The 20,402-nt window shown below is 49.5% G+C and overlaps 1 protein-coding gene across 3 annotated transcripts; it reads left to right on the top strand.

Annotated features, from left to right (window-relative positions):
* The first annotated feature begins 832 nt into the window (after positions 1–832).
* Positions 833–20,103, top strand: adora2aa (adenosine A2a receptor a). Of its 3 annotated transcripts, none has more exons than XM_029259561.1 (3): positions 833–1,246; positions 5,358–6,012; positions 16,123–20,103. In XM_029259561.1, exons 2-3 carry the CDS (start codon positions 5,678–5,680, stop codon positions 17,054–17,056), a joined length of 1,269 nt encoding a protein of 422 aa, XP_029115394.1. In that variant the 5' UTR covers positions 833–1,246; positions 5,358–5,677; the 3' UTR covers positions 17,057–20,103. The 3 variants fall into 3 exon arrangements, with proteins under 3 accessions (XP_029115394.1, XP_029115395.1, XP_029115396.1); XM_029259562.1 differs by lacking the exon at positions 833–1,246 and adding an exon at positions 2,638–2,879; XM_029259563.1 differs by lacking the exon at positions 833–1,246 and adding an exon at positions 4,969–5,157.
* Positions 20,104–20,402: the final 299 nt, after the last annotated feature.

Raw genomic sequence — 20,402 nt, 5'->3', positions numbered from 1 at the left:
TCGAATCCCACCTCCAGCTGTAGTAATCCTAAATTACTCCAGTAAAACGACCTAGCTGTATAAATGTAGCGCTGCTGTCTCACAGCACCTGGGTACTGCGAGACAATGTGGGTGCGATCCTCGCTCAGTCTGTGTGGAGTTTGCATGTTCTCCATGTGTCTGCGTGAGTTTTCTCCGGGTGCTCTGGTTTCCTCCCACACTCCAAAGACAGGCTGTTCAGGTTCCCCCATAGTGTGTGAGTGGCACAGAGAGAGAGTGCGTTCCACTAACGTATGGATGAGCGAGCCAGTGTAAGTAGTGTATCTAGCAGTGTAAGTCACTGCGGTGAATAAGGCATGTGGGCTAGTAACATTACACAGACTTCACTGGAAGTTGCTTTGGAGGAAAGTGTCTGCTAAATAAATAAATGTAAATGGGTGAATAATTATACGTAGCTTAATATTGTAAGTCACTTTGGGGAAAAGCGTCAGCTGAATGAATAAATGTAGTATGAGGGGGATTTTACATCCTACTAACCCTAACCAATATTACTCTAAAGAAAACATATGACACAAACCCTGACAAGTCGCACCATCTTATCTGATCCGGACGTATGAATGAAAGGAGCGCAGAGAGACATTGGCTGTTACACAGGGGCCGTTTACGGTCTCGTCCAATCACGTGGGCTCACTGAAGCAGCTCGGTCTGTGATTGGTCCTCCCTTCACTAACTCCTCCCCCGTTTCTAAACTGTTACACGCACATTACGGTGTCCTGCAGTCACGTGGTCTGACTGAGCTCGCCCTGCGATTGGTCGCCGCTGCGCTCTCCTCCGAACTCGCGGAGCGCGCTCCCAGCGAGGACGCGCCTCTTCGCAGGTGGTTAAGGAACCCGAAGCGCGGTCACGGACAGTCTGAGACGACAGCGAGGACGTGTGCGACCTCGGCCGAGGAAGCGAGGGAGGAAGGAACGAGTCGAGTGCAGGCGGATTATTGTTATTTTTATTATCATTATTATTATTATTATATTTATGAGAGGACCAGAATGACTGTGATGTGACGCTCACGTTGAAGACTTTTTAATTTGCCAGTGAAGCTGCAGGACAGAGGAGAGGAGAGATCAGTCGGTGTGATTTGAGCCCGGGATCCACTTTCTACACTTTTTTCTTTTTTTTTTTACACTTTTTACTGTGCTGTGTGGGCGCGACGCGGAGCTCCCGTGTTACTCTGAGCTGGTGACCCGCCGAGGATTCATGTCTGACATGTGATGTAAGTTTGTTTTCATATCTTCTTGTGTTCACGAGAAATTCAGACTTATGCCATGTGGCCAATCTGAATGAATCTAGAATTTTGATTTTTTTTTAAATTTACTTACATGATGTTTTATTTTTATTTTTACATCATCATGATCACGTGGAGGTAATTATTTTTGAAATGATTAGTATAATTATCTTTTTCTTTTTTTTTTTTTTTTTCATAAGGATACTTTTGATGTTTTTCCGTTAAAGAAAAAATTGGGTCTGGACCCAAAACGGGACTGTGGGCTGTCAGTGGAGACACGGGACCCTGGACCCTGGACCCGTTCGGAACAAAACATGTTTCATAGAGAGTCTCAGTCTGGTGTCCTTTGCAAAGCAGTAAAATGAAGTTTCATGTGTAGATCCTCATAACTTTTAACAGCATTTCATAATATCGATTAATATTTTGCAAAATTTGCTCAGATCCCACGTTATTGATACATGTTAATCACTGTTGGGTTTCATACTAGTTATTGATACATTTTATACATTTCGGAGATTTTCAACTAGTTAAAGATACATTTTATACATTTCCTGGCTTGTTAACTAGTTATTGATACATTTTATGCATTAGTGACCTTCACTAGTTATTGAGACATTTCATTAATTTCTGAGATTGTTGAAGTTATAGGGGGTGCGGTGGTGCAGTGGGTTGGACCAGGTCCTGCTCTCCGGTGGGTCTGGGGTTCGAGTCCCACTTGGGGTGCCTTGCGATGGACTGGCGTCCCGTCCTGGGTGTGTCCCCTCCCCCCCAGCCTTACGCCCTGTGTTGCCGGGTTGGGCTCCGGCTCCCCGCGACCCTATATGGGACAAGCGGTTCAGAAAATGTGTGTGTGTGTTGAAGTTATTTATCACTATTCCTTGTTTTCCCACCGTACAGCTAGTGGTAAAGTAGTTAATCATCACCATATTGTATATCTGGTGATGTTTCTGATAACGTTACACTTTTAAGTCCAGATAAAATACTCATATCTTGTGAAATTTGTGTTTCCAAGTTGAGTCATTGGATTTTTTCTTTATTATTGTTTATTAGTGTTTCAGCAGCTGCTGAGAGATTTTAAGGATCTTTATCGAAATCTTTGAATGTTCAGCTGGATATGTGTTTATTTTTAAAATAGACTTTAGTTGAAACTGCAACAGTGATGAAATAATACGCAGGATCAGCGTGGTCGTGTTCCAGATATGTGTTTCTCTGGACCTCCTGTGGACCTGGTCATGCTGGAGCTTTCACTTCTGGACCAACATTTAGAGAGCAAAGTCCTACCAGCAGAGATTGCTGTAGAGCATCACACTGAGAGCCACGACCCCCCCCCCCCCCCCGCCCTTTTTAATCGTTTCAATAATTTTTGTTTACGCCTCATTTCCCGGATGCTTCTGGTGCGGAGGCACCGCTTCTTTCAGGAGACCCTCGTCCAGAATCCCTTTCCGGAGCTGATGTGTCCCGCTGTCCTCGACAGCCATGGGTTCGAGTGCCTTGGAGATACATGGCAGTGCAGGCATGGGAGCTGATGTGTCCTTCGCACTCCCACTTTAACCTCCTACATCCCAGCCACCGGTCCGTCCCCTTAGACACGATCGAGGGTCATCGTAATAAGGCCACTGAAGTAAGAATCACCCCCCCACACGCACACCCGTGCTTTTCCATCTCCGATGTTCTTCTGGGCTTCGCACACCAAGCCCGGAAACCCCCACCCCCTCCAGCTCACACTGGGCCCTGTACTTCCTTCCCAGTCCCCACCTGCCTGAGGCCTTCAAGAAGACACACACACACACTATATGTGTTTTGCGCTGTCTTGCGGTTCTGATGAAAAGATAGTATCTTCTGTGACTGACTAGTCAGAAGACTCCCACATCTGGTTATCTCACACCTGCTTCGTATCTCTCACTTGTGGTCTAATAGCAGGTAGCGTGGAGCTCATGGCTGCTGTTCCTGCTGCGCAGTTTGAGAAAACACCACCTGGAGCCAACAGGTGGCGCAGCGGTTAGAGCCATGAGGTTTTGAATCCCCGCCTTCATGAAGGCTTTACTTTGAGCTGATACAGTAAAAATGACCCAGCTGTATAAATGGGTAAATCAGTGTAAGTATCTTAGTGCAGTGTCACTAATATGGAAGAGGATTAAAGTAAATGACCGAAGCAGGATATCGATCTCGGTCCCGATCACCGATTTTACTTTGCCGTCGATCGCCGACCCGCGGAAACTCGTACGAGAAACGTCAATTTGCGGCGGTTTCCTTGGAATAGTTCTAACGCCGCACGTGGTTTTTGGTTCTTCGTCTCGATTCTTAATCTCGGTTTGCGACGTGTCTCTTTCGCCAGTCGTTTCTTGGCTCCGACGATAACGTTAAACACACTCCTTGTTCGCTTTGCAGAGGCGTCGCTAATCGCCGTACATTTGTACCCGACGCGCCTCTCTTCGCAGCATCCTCGGGACGTTCTTTGTTTCCACCAGTCAGTCCTACTTGGGGGGAAATTCGCTCGGGCATTTCACTGGAATTGTGGCCGCTTGGAGCTCTGGACCCGGGTTCCACAGAGCAGACGGAAGGCCGTGTCAAAGACGAAAACGACCAACACTTGTGTCATCTCGGCGGCCGAGAGGAAGTGCGACATCCAGGATGTTACGGCATTTGCCACCGTGCCTTTGTATTCCTCTGTGCTGCTGGGAAGACCTTCTAGGTTGCAAAGGTTGCGGGTTTGAATCCCACATCCAGCTGCAGTACCCTTGAGCAAGGTATTTACTCTAAATTGCTCCAGTAAAATTACCCAGCTGTATAAATGGGCAAATAATTGTAAGTAGCTTAATGTTGGAAGTCGCTCAGTCGCGTCAGTTAAATGAGTAAATGTGGTAAAACAAATTATCAGCTCGGCTCCAGGAACCGTCAGAGTTGTTTGAAGTTCTAGGAAAAGGGCCGAGTGGATGAAAGGCTCCTATATCTCCCGACGCAGCCGGAAGTGCGCGAGGCGTCCAGGACCGGGAGGTGTCCTCCGCCGACGTGCTTCGAGATCCAGCGCCGCGCGGGGACGGAGGCCCGTTGGGTTCCTTCTTCGCGGTCCCACCTTCTTCTGGATTCGCACGCCACCGGGCGTATTCCGCCCATCTGCTTGGACGAGAGCACCGATAACGCGGTTTATCGGCCGCCCGTGGTTTTCCCTTGCTGTAATCAGCAGGAATTCCATCTGCGAAGAGAGCCGAGTTCCTCGGCTCCTTATCGCACCGTGACCTCATGGTGGTGACCTCAGGGATGTGCTGAAGTGTTCCAGATGGTCCCGGGAGCCGGGGAAGCACGGCCTCGACTCGTCGTGCGCCGAGTCATTGTTTAGGCACGTTCTTTCACGGATGGCTCCCATGGAAGCGGAATGCCGTTTCCGTGGAAACCAAGGATCACGGCGTAATCGCCTTACCGCTGAGCAAGTTGCCGCCGCTTGACGCACCACTCTTTGGCAGCAGCTCTCAGTGATGGAGCTTCGACGAGTGGAACCCGAGCTGCCCTTGTCCCATAGGTTTGGATCGCACCCTTGTCTCCGAACTGGCTGTTGGCCTCATGCCTGCGAGGAGACGAGAATTTACGGCGAGCTCTGAGGGACACGATCCACGTTCCACACTTTCAGAAAACATAAAATGTTTGTGGAGTTTGCATGTTCTCCCCGCGCTCGCATGGGTTTCCAGTGAGTGCTCTGGTTTCCTCCCACACTCCCAAGGCCCGTTTCAGGTGAACTGGTGACTCCGAATTGCCCACAGCGTGTGTGGAGTTTGAGTGAACGAGCGTGTGTGTCGGCCCTGCGTTGGAGTAACGTCCCCTTCAGGGTGTACCCCGCGTCATGTCCTATACCTCCAGCATAGGCTCTGGACCACCGCGACCCTGCGCTGGACGAGCTGTTATCGGTAACGGATGAACGGACGGACAGAATCAGCTGAAATAACAAAAGTTTTGAAAGATTTCGAAAGTTTCTCCGCAGATAAAATTCCTTTTTTACCGTTTACAATGAACGGGACCTGAGCAGCTGTTACGCCGAAATAAACAGCGTCGTTCAGTGCTGTTTATTTCAGTTTGACATCTGCTCCCTTATCTCCTCCGACTGCAGGGCGGCGACCTCCGCGTGACCACCTTCCGGTGCTGGTCCAGCCCCAGCTGGCGCTCCGTGGAAACGGGTTCGAGGACAGCGAAGAGCGGACGGGCCTGGAACGTAGCCGCACCCGCGAGCGGACGCTTCCTGCATGGGAGGAGCTTAAATAGAGGGGTGATCTGGGAAGTCGGAGGACGGACCTCCCTCGGCACCCGTCACCGGTGCGGCAGGGCAGCGCCCCTCGGGAGGTCGGGAGATCACGCCGGCGGGGCCGCAGCTATGGACGTTGAGGCGCGGCCCCTCCCCTCGCGCCTGGTGACCCCGTGGCCTGCCCCACCATGCCGAACGAGGCCACCACCTACATCTACATCGCGCTGGAGCTGCTGATCGCCGCGCTCTCCGTGCTCGGCAACGTGCTCGTCTGCTGGGCCGTGTGCCTCAACAGCAACCTGCAGAGCGTCACCAACTTCTTCGTGGTGTCGCTGGCGGCGGCCGACATCGCCGTGGGCGTGCTGGCGATCCCCTTCGCCATCGCCATCAGCACGGGCTTCTGCGCCCACTTCTACGGCTGCCTCTTCATCGCCTGCTTCGTGCTCGTGCTCACGCAGAGCTCCATCTTCAGCCTGCTGGCCATCGCCATCGACCGCTACATCGCCATCAAGATCCCGCTGCGGTAAGGCCTGTGCGCCTCTGCGTGTAGCTTAGTGGTCCGAGGGTTGCAGGTCCGAATCCCAGCTACTCTTCTAATACCCTTCGGTAAGGTACTTACCCTAAACCGCGCTACTGGGAATTACCCAGCCGTTCTCAGGGCGAATCAAAAGTATTCACACCCCTCCCTCCACGGACTAGTTCGCATTTTACCGTGAATGTATTTAACTGGGATTGAAGTGATGTACTTTCCAGTGTTGAAGTGGACAAGTTTAGACATTTCACTAAATTAGTTAAAAATGAATAACCTTAAGATGATTGAGTGCATAAGTATTCACCCCTTGCTTGGACACGATGAAGTAGCGTTACGATGTGGCAGCATGGACCCATGGTGTATTTAACAGAACTTTTCCACTCATCAACAGGGAAGTGGACGACACAAAAATATCGACGTGGGCAAAAATCCAGACGTTTTACTAAATGAACTGAAAATGAAAAAATCCAGTATAATCGAGTGCATAAATATTCACCCCTCGCTCTGAGACGCTGCTGAAAGTAGCTTAACAGTGTATGTCGCTTTGGAGAAAAGTGTCAGCAGAATGAGTTAAACCTTGTGGGGTGGCTGCTGGTGCAACGGTTAGAGCTCTTGGCTTTGGATCTGAAAGTTGCACATTCAAGCACCATCTCCAGCTGTAGTGCCCTTGAACAAGGTACTTGCCCTAAATTACTCTAGTAAAATTACCCAGCTGTATAAATTGGTAAGTAACTGTAACCTTTATACTCTAAGTCACTTTGGAGAAAAGTGTCATGTAAATGTGTCCCTGAAGCTCCTTTGGGTAGGAAGGCAATAGCTGTAGTAACAAGTTTCCACACCCGGCATCTCATGCTGAAAATTGCTTTGGGTGAATTGAAGGTCGTCGTGCCCGTTGTGATTTTCTCACTCGGTGTTTTTGCTGCTTCGAATATGTTTACATTGTGGATGACGATCAATGCAGCGTTACTCGGTGGGGATGGTCGCGGGGACGGCAGTCGCGCGCGGGTCACAGACGACCGTTTCGACGGGTTCCGGCCCCGTGTGTCTCGTTTTACCGCTTTCCTTTGGTGGTGTGCGTCTTCGCCCCGAGGTCACGGACACACACGGGACAGAGTGTATTGATCTGAGCCCTCGTCGAAGGGGAGTGCGCTGCTGCGGCGCTTTGTGTTTCAAACTCAGCGGTCGGGGTTCGAGGCCCCGCTCCGGCTTGACCACGTGTGTGTGTGGTTGTAAAAGGGCAAAGGCCTTGTCTGAGATGCCCCCGGGATATCCGTGCCCCTGCGCACTGCTGTGTGTTTCCTGCACGTTGGGGCCTTTCTTTGGTTTCCTGGAAATCGTTGCCTCGAGGGTGTAGAGGGGCGGCACGCTGGTACAGCGATTAGCGCTGCTGTCTCACAGCGCCTGGGTGGTATGAGAGGATATGGGTTCGATCCCCGCTCAGTCTGTGTGGAGTTTGCATCTTCTCCCTGTGTCTGCATGGGTTTCCTCCAGGTGCTCTGGTTTCCTTCCACATTCCAAAGACACCCTTACCCAGTGCAGGGTCACCGTGGTCCCGAGTCTGTTCCGGGTGCGCAGAACGTGAGACGGGATCTTCGCTGCTCATCTCACCGTTTCATCCAAAAAGGGCGATGGGTTCGAGGCGGACGCCGAATGAGCCCATGTTCAGTTCGGATCTCATGATCCAAACCTGCTGCCAGTGTTTTGGGCTCTTCTAGTCGTACCTCTTCTCATCTACTCACGCCATACGTTTGGTCCTTCCGTGTCCCGGTGCCTTGTGGGAGAAGTGGCTTCGTCGGGCCAGCGGACGAGGGGACGCATTTGGACACATCCGCAGCAGCTCATTCTGGACGACTCTCATTTGAAACGGTCTTCCAGATATTTGATGACAACATTTTATTATTTTCAGGAATAGTAGATTGCCCTGGGGGGGACACAGTGCAGTTTGGGCACATCTGCCAGCTGCCCCTCCCCCAAATTCCTGCTCCGATGCTCTTCTAGCCAGAGGCTTTTCTGAGCAACAGGCGTCAGTGTGTCGGTGGGTCAGCTGCCCAGAGGGGGTGACAGGAACATTTCCCGGGGGATGGGCCTCAATATCCCCCATCTCGGCCGGGTTTTAACTCGGAGGATGCCGGAACGAAGGACGCTTTAAACGTGAGAGTGGAGAGGCGGCCAAGCGCCATCCTGTGTATTTACACATTCAACCACTTGAGAAGAGGAAGTATCAAAATAGCCGCTCATGTAATAATGGGACTTTGCGGGTTTTTCTGTGCAAAGTACCGACGACCTGGAGCTTCCCTTGACGTCGGCGACAGGCGCGTGTGGTGAAAATACCTTCCTGCGTGTGTGAGCGTCTGGAAACATGCAAAGAAAGTGAAGAACGCCCCGAGATTGAACGTGGGAGCTTTTACTCGCGCTCTTTTGCATGATGTCATTCGTACATGTGCAGTCGTTTTGTTTGTCTCGTCTTTTACGAGCTGCTTTTACGAGATTGGCAGATGTATGGGCTTTTACACTGTTTACTACTTTTTCTGGCTATGTGAGGTTTTAATTACGTACACAGCTACTTAAAGTTATTGGCCCATTTGCACAGCAGGGTAAAAAAACAGGGGCGTGTTGGCGCAGCGGGTCGGACCGGGTCCTGCTCTCCAGGGAGTCTGGGGTTCGAGTCCCGCTTGGGGTGCCTTGCGACTCCTGGCGTCCCGTCCTGGGTGCGTCCCTTCCCCTTCCAGCCTTCCGCCCTGTGTTGCCGGGTTGGGCTCCGTGACCCCGAATGGGACGAGCGGTTCAGACTATGTGATGTATGTGGTAATTTTTACTGTGTCGGTTCAGGGAGAGCACCTTGATCAAGGGGAACTACAGCAGGAGCAGGTCTTTGAACGCAGATTTTTCTGGTTGAAATCTGATGCTCTAACCGCTGCGCCACCTGCTGCCTGTAGCTTTCCATCATTCGAACCAGAAAAATGTTTATGTGACGCTCCAGTTACCGCAGTGGAGGTTTAAGCATGTTCTTGTCTCTTGTAAGGACTCTGACTCCACACACTCTCCTCACGCACAAGGCGCAGTGCTACGGTACTTGTCACAGTTTCCCGGGAGAACGCGGCTTTTACCCCGGTAACAGCTGTTCCCAGCGGTGGCCTCCATTTCACGTTATTTTACCGCGTCACTCTAGGTGAGTGTGGCCGTACGTTAAAACGATCCACCGGATGAGAACGTAAAAAGGAACCGGTGTTTAATGGCAGGAACTCTGTGTGCGCCCCCCCCCACCACCACCACCACCCACGCGGGTGGGCCAAAACAACCGCGATTGTTCATAAGGGGAACATCGGGAGCGAGATGCGTCAGTCGTGTGAATAACACCTCCCCCCCACGGCGTAACTGCCAGTTTGTTATTCAGTCACTTAACTGGCATTTCTTTTCCACGAAAACAAGGAAAATTGCTGACCGCTGTATAATTTACCCCATTTGCACCGCCGGGTGTTTCATTGGAACTCAAGTGTAGAGTCTTGCTGGATGCAGCAGCGGGGCCTCATCTGGGACCGCCTGCTTTTTGCTTGTTTTTCTCGGACTTTCGGCTCCGGAGGGGAGCCTGACCCCGGAGACCTCCCCGGAGCGCAGCGGTCCTCACCACTTCCAGCAGCTGAAGGCGACTTCAAAGACGCACGTGGGAAGCGCGGTCGCGTTCCTTCGAAGACGCGGGATGGATCGGTGTCGCGCTGTGCGCGGCAGGACGCCCTGCGACCCCCTGCCCGGCATCGCAGTCGCCGTATTTCTCTTCGGGAGAGCGTGTTCGGCTTCCGCGGCCGGTTAATCCAGAGGTTCTTAACCGTTTCTGGACCACAGCCCTGCCAGAGTGCGATGAGATCCAAGAACCCCTCGGAAAAACGCCCATAAATAAATTGACAGAAAATATCGCGCCCAGTTTATTGCACCTGAACTTGTCTCCAAAGAGTTAAGACACAGATGGTAATAGCGCAATAATATTTTTATTTTATTTGTGTCTTTTATTTAGACAGATTAGGCTTTATTTGGGCTCTTCTTTACAGAGTAAACCAGTGTAAGTGTTCCATGGTAACTGGAAGCGGCATTTAATTTGTTGTGAATTCATCCAAAATTATGATGCATAATTATGAGTTCAATGTTAAAATTTTTCTTATTTTTTAAAATGATTTCATTTAAATTTGAAAAAAAATGTCTTAATTTCCTGTCCTAATTTAAGTGTTAGTTTCCATTACATTTGCATTTATTTATTTAGCAGACACTTTTTTCCAAAGCGACTTCCAACGAACTCTATGTAGCGTTATCAGCCCACACATCTTATTCACCGCGGTGACTTACACTGCTAGATACACTACTTGCACTGGGTCACTCATCTATACATCAGTGAAACACTCTCTCTCTCTCTCTCTCTCTCTCTCTCTCTCTCTCTCTCTCACTCACACACTATGGGGGAACCCGAACAGCATGTCTTTGGAGTGTGGGAGGAAACCAGAGGACCCAAAGACTTCTGCTGTTAGATACACTACTTACAATGGGTCACTCATCCATACGTCAGTGGAACACACACATACACTCTCTCTGTCTCTCACACACTATGCCATATACACACATTGCACCTTCCTGCCTGATGGAAAACACAACTCCAGCTGACACTGGTCCCTCCAGGGTGTCACACACCAGCGCAAAATTATGTTTGCTCCTTGCTGGAAGAACGTTGAACGTGATTCGAGGAGGGAGAATTGTGCAACCGCGCTCCACAGACACTCCGGACCCCCCGTGTATCTCAGGTTAAGAACCGTTGGCTAAATTGGGGACGGGAGACGGCGTCGTGTCGGGAACATCTGGATGTTCTTTCTTGGCAGCCGATCAGAAATGCTGGAACGCCAAATTTTTTGCAGCCTGGTAGATTTTATTTGCTCTTATTACATTTATTCGACACTTTTCTCCAAAGCAACTTGTAATGTTACAATTATTTACCCATTTATACAGCTGGGTAATTTTACTGGAGTAATTTAGGGTAAGTACCTTGCTCAAGGGGCACTACAGCAGGGGGTGGGGATTAAACCTACAACCTGTGGGTGTAGATGCACTAGCTCTAACCACTATGCTACCAGCTGTCATTAGCAATGGGCTGTGCGGAAAATGACAGGAGGACCGAGGTCCACATCATCCCTGCGCTTGAGCACAGTGCCGCACCCACCCCATGTTCCCCGGAGTAGTAGCTACACGGTGCCAGTCAGGAACTGGGGTGCAAAACCCTCCCAGTGGCAGGCCTCCATGATCACAGGCACCGACCCACCTGTCACGTGTCACCAACACGTCTGATAAGCAAGGCGGCTGACGTGGGCTCGCGGCCCGAGCGAAAGAAAGGAGTCAAATTAGTGTGAGAAGAGCGGCGTGACCTCGATTGCCGCGCTGAGAGGAGGGAACGGGCTGCCGACCACCGGGGCCGGAGCAGCTCCTGGTGCCGCCGAGGCTGTTGGTTCCTTGCTCGTCTCGCGCTCTCTGATAGGACGAGAATCGCCTCCAAGTTCCTGTCATGTCCTGGACGACGACAGTTTACTGGGGGTCGTATTAGCTGTAGAAAAACGGTGTACTTATTACGTGCTTTACTGTTGCTGCGTCTCCTCAGCTTACAGATACGGGTGGGACTGGAAATCTGTGCATAACTTAGATATCTTGTATCTCAAAACCCATTGAAAACATAATCAGTAAATAACGGCGACGTCCTTTGATTTATATGCCAGTTACGTTCTGTAAAAATGTCAGGTATATTTGAATAGTCTTTTATTCAGATAAATAAAGATAATTTTTAATGATAAAAAGATCATTTTTAACGAATACAGACATGCGTCGCTTAACGACGGGGATATGTTCCGAGAAACGCGTCGTTAGGTGACTTCGTCATTGTGCGAACATCATAGTGTCCTTATACACACCTAGATGGTATAGCCTCGATCATACAGTGTACTTAGGCGCACCTGGATGGTATAGCCTCAATCATAGAGTGTCCTTATACACACTTAGATGGTATAGGCTCGATCATACAGTGTACTTAGGCGCACCTGGATGGTATAGCCTCAATCATAGAGTGTCCTTATACACACCTAGATGGTATAGCCTCGATCATAGAGTGTCCTTATACAAACCTAGATGGTATAGCCTCGATGCAGTCAAGAGACGTGGTAAACATGAGATTTATGATGCTGCTGCTGGCATAACACAGCATTCTGTTTTACAGTAAACTTTTTTATAAGTAGAAAGAGTACACTCTAAAATAACAAGAAAAAGTACAGTGCAGTGAATACATAAACCTGTAACATTGGTGTTTATTATCATTATCAAGTATTATGTACTGTACATAATTGTATGTGATGTACAGTACTGTGCGAAAGTTTTAGGCACTTGGGGAAAAAAGTTGTAAAGTGAGATGATTCCAGAAATAATGCTTTTTATTAATAGACTTCCTACAAAGCTTAGTAACCATCCATCATCAACAACCACTTGTCCCGAGAGGGGTCGCGGTGGGCTTCACCGGGTCCCACTCTCTGGTGGGTCTGGGGTTTGAAGACATTAAATAACCGTCTAGAATAAATATTTTTGTGAAACATCTAAGTGCCTAAGACTTTTTCACAGTACTGTACTTTTATATGACTGGAAACGCAGCAGGATTATTCACAGCAGCACCACCACGAACACGTGAAAAAAAAAAATCTTATCGGCTAGCAGCGTTGTAGCCATCATAACGTTGTAGCGCAATATGTAACGCGTCTCTAGTCGATAAGAATTTTTCAGCTCCATCATAATCTTACGGGACCACCGTCGTATACGTGGTCAGTCGTTAAGCGAAACGTTAAACGGCGCGTGACCGTACATCGTCTCCATAAAGTCTTTTGTTGTTGGTTGATCCATCACTTGTCAGGAACACCAGACATGAGCTGTAAACACTGTGGAAGGGAGTTGAATTAAGTGGTTCTATATTCCTGTCTGTTTGGGTGCTCTTTACTGCCATCTATCGGCTCGGAGGGTAAACACACGTCACGTTTGCTTCTCTACAAACCGAAAATTCGGAAAAGAGAAGAATCTGCAAAGAAACTGAAGAAACATGAATAAATAGACTTTAAAATGTTTGTCTTTAAATATTTGCATTGCATCAATGCATCGTGCAGCAGATCCGCCAAAAACAAACAGCAACGCATGTGACGCTGTTCTCCCTGTACATTCACACGTCTTCCTGAATGTTTGCTCGTGGTCCATCTCCCAGTTCGCACGTCTTCGGAGCTTGAGAGGCACATGAACGTTGGACGTGAAACGCTGGGTTTGAGGAGACAGGTTCGGAAGTGGGGGGGTAGCCAAAATGGAACATTTCTTCATAGCATGATTACCCATCTACCTTAAGGAAGAAGGTAGGGTGGTGTTGGGCCAAATGCATTTTATATTTAGGTGACCCTTCCCCCCCAAAGTGACTTACACTGTTGATCTACATACAGTCATTTAGGCAGCTGGATAAGTTTACTGGAGTAATTTCAGCTGAATACCTTGAGAAGGGTACTACAGCCAGAGATAGGATTCAAACCTGCCACCTTTGGGTCTAAAGGCAGAAGTTATAACCACACCGCTGCCAGTTCTCCCTGTAAGCTTCTATGTGAAAAATACTAATTTATACTAGGATGTTGGTGGCTTTTTTAGATGTAACATCAGTAAAAGACTCATGTGGTCAGACAAGTCATAGACTATGTGAAAATCTGTTGGAGCAAATGTTCTCGAGCCATTTTGGTAGTTCCAAAAATACATAAACGATAAGCTTCTCTTCTGGTTACGACTCCGCGACATCATTTCTGTCCCATTTGCGCAAATGAGTTCCGCTCCAACCCACGGGTTCGTTCCCATTCCTACATTTTCCCGCTTGCAGTGCTATTTACATTAGCCCTTCGCCAGATACTTGTCTCCAAGGCACCTTCTGGGGTACGAGTGTACAGACACAGTAAGCGCCCGTATGTTTGTCTGCCGGGGGGGTGGGGGATCGAGGTTTCTTTGTGTGACACAACAAACTTTGGCGGCTGCACTTTATTTACCCAGGCCTGATCTTCGAACTTTAACATTTTAGGGAATGTGGGAGGAAGTGGTTGGAGGAACCAAGTGTTCTTCCAAACAAAGCAGATGTCGTGCTGGAAATAGCTTCGCATGCTGACATTTTGTTAACGTCTTTATTTTTCCTTTGAATTTATTTGCTTGTTTGTTTGTTTAACTAAATAAGTAGTGATTTATAGAGGCATTTCCTCCCTCAGCTGAGGTGCCGATGCTGTAACTTGTGCCAGCAACTCACGTGGGAGCTGGCGGTCGCTCGGTGGGTGACCTCCGTTGTGCCATCATTGCCGCCAGCTCCCGCTCAGACTGTCGCCCTCTAGCTGTGGGGCTCTGTGTAGCGGCTCCACTTGACACTCACATTCTCACACGCTACATTTACATATTTAGTGGACACTTTTCTCCAAAGCGACTTCCAACGAACTCTATGTAGTGTCATCAGCTCACACACCTTATTCACCGCGGTGACTTACACTGCTAGATGCACTACTTACACTGGGTCACTCATCCATACATCAGTGGAACACACACGCTCTCTCTGCCACTTACACACTATGGGGGAACCTGAATAGCACATCTTTGGAGTGTGGAAGGAAACCAGAGCATCCGGAGGAAACGCACGAAAACACGGGGAAGACATTCAAATTCCACACGCACTGAGCACCGTGAGACAACGGGACCACTGTGCCGCCCAACACACACACACACTGTCCCCCCCTCTCTCTCGGCTCTTCTCTGCCCTTATCCTCCTCCAACGTTTTACTGCATAGAAGAGCAACAAGGTTGCTAAAATCCGTTCAAGTTCCACCACTAGTGAGAACCGGACGCCGCTTTATGAAACCGAGCACCTCGACGTCTATAACCATGGTTTCCAGAAAGTGATGTTTGCAAGGCGGATGTAGAAGGCAGCGCTTTGGGTGGAGGGTGTGTTGGTGGGTGGGGAGCAGTGGCTCTACTACTAATGGACTCTGTCCCCTGCACTGTCCCAAAAGTGGAATCAGAGCCACACGGCACCGTCTCTTCTGCTTCGAAAAGTGGCAACTGTTATACATTGACCCCCTCCCCCCATACACACCCATCCCTCGACAAACGGAACTTTGCAAACACAAACACACATATAAGCTTTGCATGTCAGCGCTTCCTGTGTGTGTTGTCACGTGTGTGTCGGGCATGCTTCAACCTTTTTTTCGGAGTGATGTCGCCAAAAACCAACTCGAGCGACGCTGCGATGTAGGAAATCCCACATTTTGACAGCAAAGTGCCTTTCACTCTCTTCTCTTCAGTGATTAAAGATTTTCCTTCAGCTTCCTGTCATCCTGTTATATAAGGGCTCCGAATTCGCTGGACGGATGCGCGAGGGTCCCTCGCTTTTTCCCTCGCAACGTCGCACACTTGGCGTCGATTCCTCCTCTGCCGTACAGGGACTCGGACGCGATGTCGCCGGCAACTTCAATTATCTCGACTTTTTTTTTTAAAAAGATCGCCCGTACAGAGCACTGTGTGTGACCCAAAGCCACATGGAATGCTTGGTGCTTATCCAGTTTGGACTTGATTTTGAAATAATACTGGGAATTTTGAATTAAAAAAAATAAAGTTCCGTAACTTTGTTATGTTTCCAACTTAAATTCATTCCCATTATGGTGGCACAACAAATGCAATGAAAATTCCTGTATGTCATCAGTCCTTACAGCCCATCAAGAGCACTGTGCTTCTCCACCGGTGGTCCCACTCAAAAGGCATCTAAAATCAAATGTCCCTCGTTCTCGGTTTTGGTCCTGATGTGGTGGAATGAACTCCCTCTTTCCCTCAAAGCTGCTGAATCCCCTTAGTTTTCAAAGGAATTCACCCATACAGGGCAGCGCATGTGGAAAATCATGTACGAGCTGGAAACAGGAAGCGCGAGCGCTCATGGAATTTAGACGTGCACAATCGTAGGAAGCTTTTTCATCCTAGGCCACGTGTTATTGCCGTTGAGAACGGAGAAGCTCAACCACAATCCCGTGTGTGTTTTTTTTCCAGGTACAACAGCTTGGTGACAGGGCAGCGAGCCAAGAGCATCATTGGCGTGTGCTGGGTGCTGTCCGTGGTCATCGGCCTCACGCCCATGCTGGGCTGGAACAAATCCAACTCGAGCAATGACACGTGCCCCGTGGGCATGATGGCGTGCCTCTTCGAGGCCGTGGTAACCATGCAATACATGGTCTACTTCAACTTCTTCGCCTGCGTCCTGCTGCCCCTGCTGCTCATGCTGGCGATCTACCTGCGCATCTTCATGGCCGCCCGGCGCCAGCTCAAGAGGATGGAGCTGAAGGGGATGGGGCCACACGGGGAGAAGTCGCGCTCCACCCTGCAGAAGGAGGTCCACGCCGCCAAGTCGCTGGCCATCATCGTCGGGCTCTTCGCCATCTGCTGGCTTCCACTGCACATCATCAACTGCTTCACCCTCTTCTGCCAGGGGTGTGGCCACGCGCCCGAGTGGGTCATGTACCCGGCCATCCTCCTGTCCCACGCCAACTCGGTGGTCAATCCCTTCATCTACGCCTACCGCATCCGCGAGTTCCGCTACACCTTCCGCAGGATCATACGCCGCCACATCCTGGGCCGCCGGGAGCACTTTGAGGGCGGGGGCAGCGCTCGCACCTCTGCCCGCGGCAGCCCGGCCGTCACCTGCGCCACCAAGATCAACGGCTGCTCCCTGGACGGGTACGCCCGCCACGTGGAAGGCGGCGGCAACAGCCCCGATCCATGCAATGGACGCAAAAGGGAAGTGAAGACTCCAAGCAGCGGCGCGCCCCGCTGCCCGTCAGTATGCGTTCCCAGCGGTCACCTGGTGGAGGTGCCCCTCACGCCTCAACCGCAGCGGGAGTCGGGGTCAGAGGTCACGGAGGCATCGCTCAAGCCGCTGTTCTACCAGCAGGTGGTCCAACGGCCGGAGCTCACGCAGGTGTCGTGAAGTCGCGGGTGGGAACGGCGGGAGTTGTGCTTTGCTGGTGCCGCAATGTGCCGATTGTTTAGTGCCACGCCCTCCAGGAAGGAGGCGGAGCAAGAGTTAAAGGGACCATCCGCAGGGTTGAGAAGTGCTGGCCTCACCTGGAGGGCAGCAAGGTTGAAGATGACCTCGAAAGCTACATCTTGAGGTGCTCTTCACACCGTTCTGTGTCCCTAAGCCAGCCTCGGGCTTTATACATACAGAAGGAGAGGGGGGACAGAGTTTGCTGACTTTTAAAGACCCCTCCCCCACCACACCCAAGCCACAGAGGGGAGTGGATGAACTCAGGGAGGACAGGCAGGTGCCCTCTTACCCCTCCACGACAAATATTATCATGCTGCTTGAGGTCTTGACTGCTGTGGCGGGTGCTCTGCTGCCTTTGTGGGGAGGAGCCACATTCACAGGGTTTTCGTCCCACACAGCAGGTTGAAGCTGGGACTCGAACCCGATCACAGCCAGGTTCACAGTCAGGAGCTGTGGGACCCACTCTGTTGGACAGTCTTTTTTTTTTATATGAAACATTATTTATGGAATAAATGTGAGACCAGGCATTTCGTGAACGTTGGTGGTTTTTGTGTCATTTTTCACACTGCTGTCATCGATGTCCTCATCCTTGTCCTCGTTGTCGGCTGTACTTTTTTCTTATTTTGCAAGCACTGCAGATGAACGACCGGCTTCGGCTTCGGTCCCTGAAGTAGAAGTTCTGGACTGACGTGCCAGTTTGGCCCATCCTTTAACATGATGGGAGGTTTTGCACGAGATAGCTCCGAAACGGCAATGTACCTTTGCACTAAGCGGACCATAAATGTGTCCGTTGACGGTGAGCAGACAGCAGTGACATCACTCCTGGCAATAATATGGTGGCCAGCAGATCTCGAATCCCTAATGATGTCTCGTTCAACAAGAATGGATGTGTGATAAATCATCGAATTCGCCGAAACCTTACTGTAGCTTAAAGACAAGCCACGCCCTCCTGGCGTTCAGCCAGGTAAGACCGGTTCGGTGTTGAAGTCAACCTGGAAGGGGGTTCCACTTCATTTATTGCAACGTGGCTCACTCGTAATCCCCAACATTTCCTCTTCTCATCTGAGCATCCGATCCTCCTGTCCGCACGCTCTGCGGTCGTGTTTTTTTGGTGACCGGTGTCGGTCAAGGTGGAGAATCAGATCGAAACAAAATTCTCCGTTTGCCTTTTTGGTTTCTTTCTAGGTCTTGAGGAAACCTTCTCCCACCCTGTTATGTAATTAGCCCATGACGTTCAGAATTCCTCTCACCCAAGTGAGGAAATCTTTTTCTAAATACCTCCATAGTCAAACTAAGTGGGAGTTTTAAACATTTTTTTTTTTGCATTGCCGAATAATTAAGCACTTTCTCGTAACCTGTACTTGACACCTGAAACATTCAACTAGCAAAGAAAATCGTGCAGAGAGAGGGCGGCCGGCCGGCGGTTGGGCTTTGATTGCATTGATGCGTTCGACATCTGGCATTTCAGTTAAACCCGCCGTGTCCTCCGAACATCCTCTCGACATCCCTTTCTCCATCTGTTTCTTCGATAACACCGCAGGCTGGGCTGCAGAAATTTCTAGATGTCTCCCATGAGAATTTTGCGAGTGAAGCAACTTGAAATTCTCAAGACTTTTTTTTTTTCTTTTTGTTTCCAAGCACACCGGACTGCCGGATCAACAAACACCGATTTTCGTTCCCGTTACAGCGGATTTTTCCCGCTCATACTGCTGGATGTTGTGTCGGAGCAGCTCAGGTTAAGTACCTTCCTCAAGGGTTCTACAGCAGGTCCCCTCCTCCAGCCACGTCTGTGCTCAAAAGTGCAGCAGCCTGAATGTGGATCTACTTGGTTCTCTATTTCGTGCTAAATCTATATTCTCTCAAGACCCAAAGAAAAGGTATTTGGACATATTTCTAAGATTTCAAGGACGTTGCTGAAGCTACACCCCTAAATGAGAAGTATCATGTAAAACCATAGAATGTCCCCTGTACGGTGCATTAAGATTCAGAACTCTAGGCTGCACAGTTTTGGAGATACACTGAAAAATGAGATGTCCTCTAGAGTGGGCAAAAGTGAATTTTGCGTTTCAGGGGATAATGGAACCTGGTAGCATGGTTTTTAGGACTTCGGGTCTTTGAAGTCTTAGGATGGGCCGTGCTGTTGCTGCCTGTTTAAGCTCCTTACCCAGAATGCCTCCAGTGAAATATGTGACATAATTTTCAACATATTAATATAATGACAGTAATGCGGTATCGTAACGAAACACATCGCTATGCTCTGTGACAAGGCGGTCCCTCGGTTGACACCCATGAGTTGTCCATTTTCTTAATGGGCCAATTGATTGATAACTAATTGTCTTTATGAAGCTTTTATTAGGAGGAACATCAGGGACTATAAATTAATATCAGGCTTTAATTACTCGCTGTATCTACTGCACCCTCATTTAATGGCTCCTCATGAAAGGTCAAACGATTAAAGGGGACGTTGCTGGGAACTGTAAAAGTTGGACTTGCGATGCTCCACACATCTTCACTGGCTTCTGGTGAAGAGAGTCCCAGCCGACCAACCGAAAGCGTGCATGAGTCGAACCTCCCTGAGTTTGTGCACATGCCCCCCGTTGGTGGGGGACGTAGCAAATGGGTAAGAACTAGCTGAGGATCAGAGCCAGATCGTTGTACGGTGAGGTCTTCCAAACACGTGACTGCCCATAGCGTGGCCTTCTGCTCGCAGGCTTCCTGCAGTGGGGCCCTCAGTAGGAAATGGGGTCAAGGCCCTTCCTCGCAAACACTTCGATGCCACTGATTTGTCATTTAAATTTATATTGTGTCCCGTTTTTGAGTCATGACCTAAATGTTGTGCCGATGATACATGCTTTTGAGAACCAGTCCTTGCTGGCCGCTGATGTCAAGGTGCAGCCGTGGACTTATTCTGTTCTCTACCCTCTCAGAGACCTGGGTTTACCATGAAACAACCACATTCCCCGTGATCTTGTGTTTTCTGTATCGATGCCATGGATGACTGAAACTGTTAAAATAATAAATAATAAATTAATAAAGCAATTTATTTTATGTATTCATTTCCTTGCTGTTTATCATGTGTTTATTTCCTCGCTGCCTTCATTCATAGGTTTATTCACAGGTGCGTTTATTGTGCTGAAATGTTTAGTCTGCTGTGTTACAAAGGCAAGCAGAAACAGATGGACACTTTACAATATGAAAAATGCAGTCGTGCTCCGATACAATCAAGTAGTCAAGTGGCCGTGTGGGATTTGCCCTCATCTTCGTCGAACACGTTTAACAAGCCGTT

The sequence above is a fragment of the Scleropages formosus genome, chromosome 17, assembly GCF_900964775.1.
Source record: "Scleropages formosus chromosome 17, fSclFor1.1, whole genome shotgun sequence".
NCBI classification, from domain to species: Eukaryota; Metazoa; Chordata; class Actinopteri; order Osteoglossiformes; family Osteoglossidae; genus Scleropages; species Scleropages formosus.
Note: the sequence above shows the minus strand (reverse complement) of the source record. Positions and strands in the feature narration are given on the sequence as shown.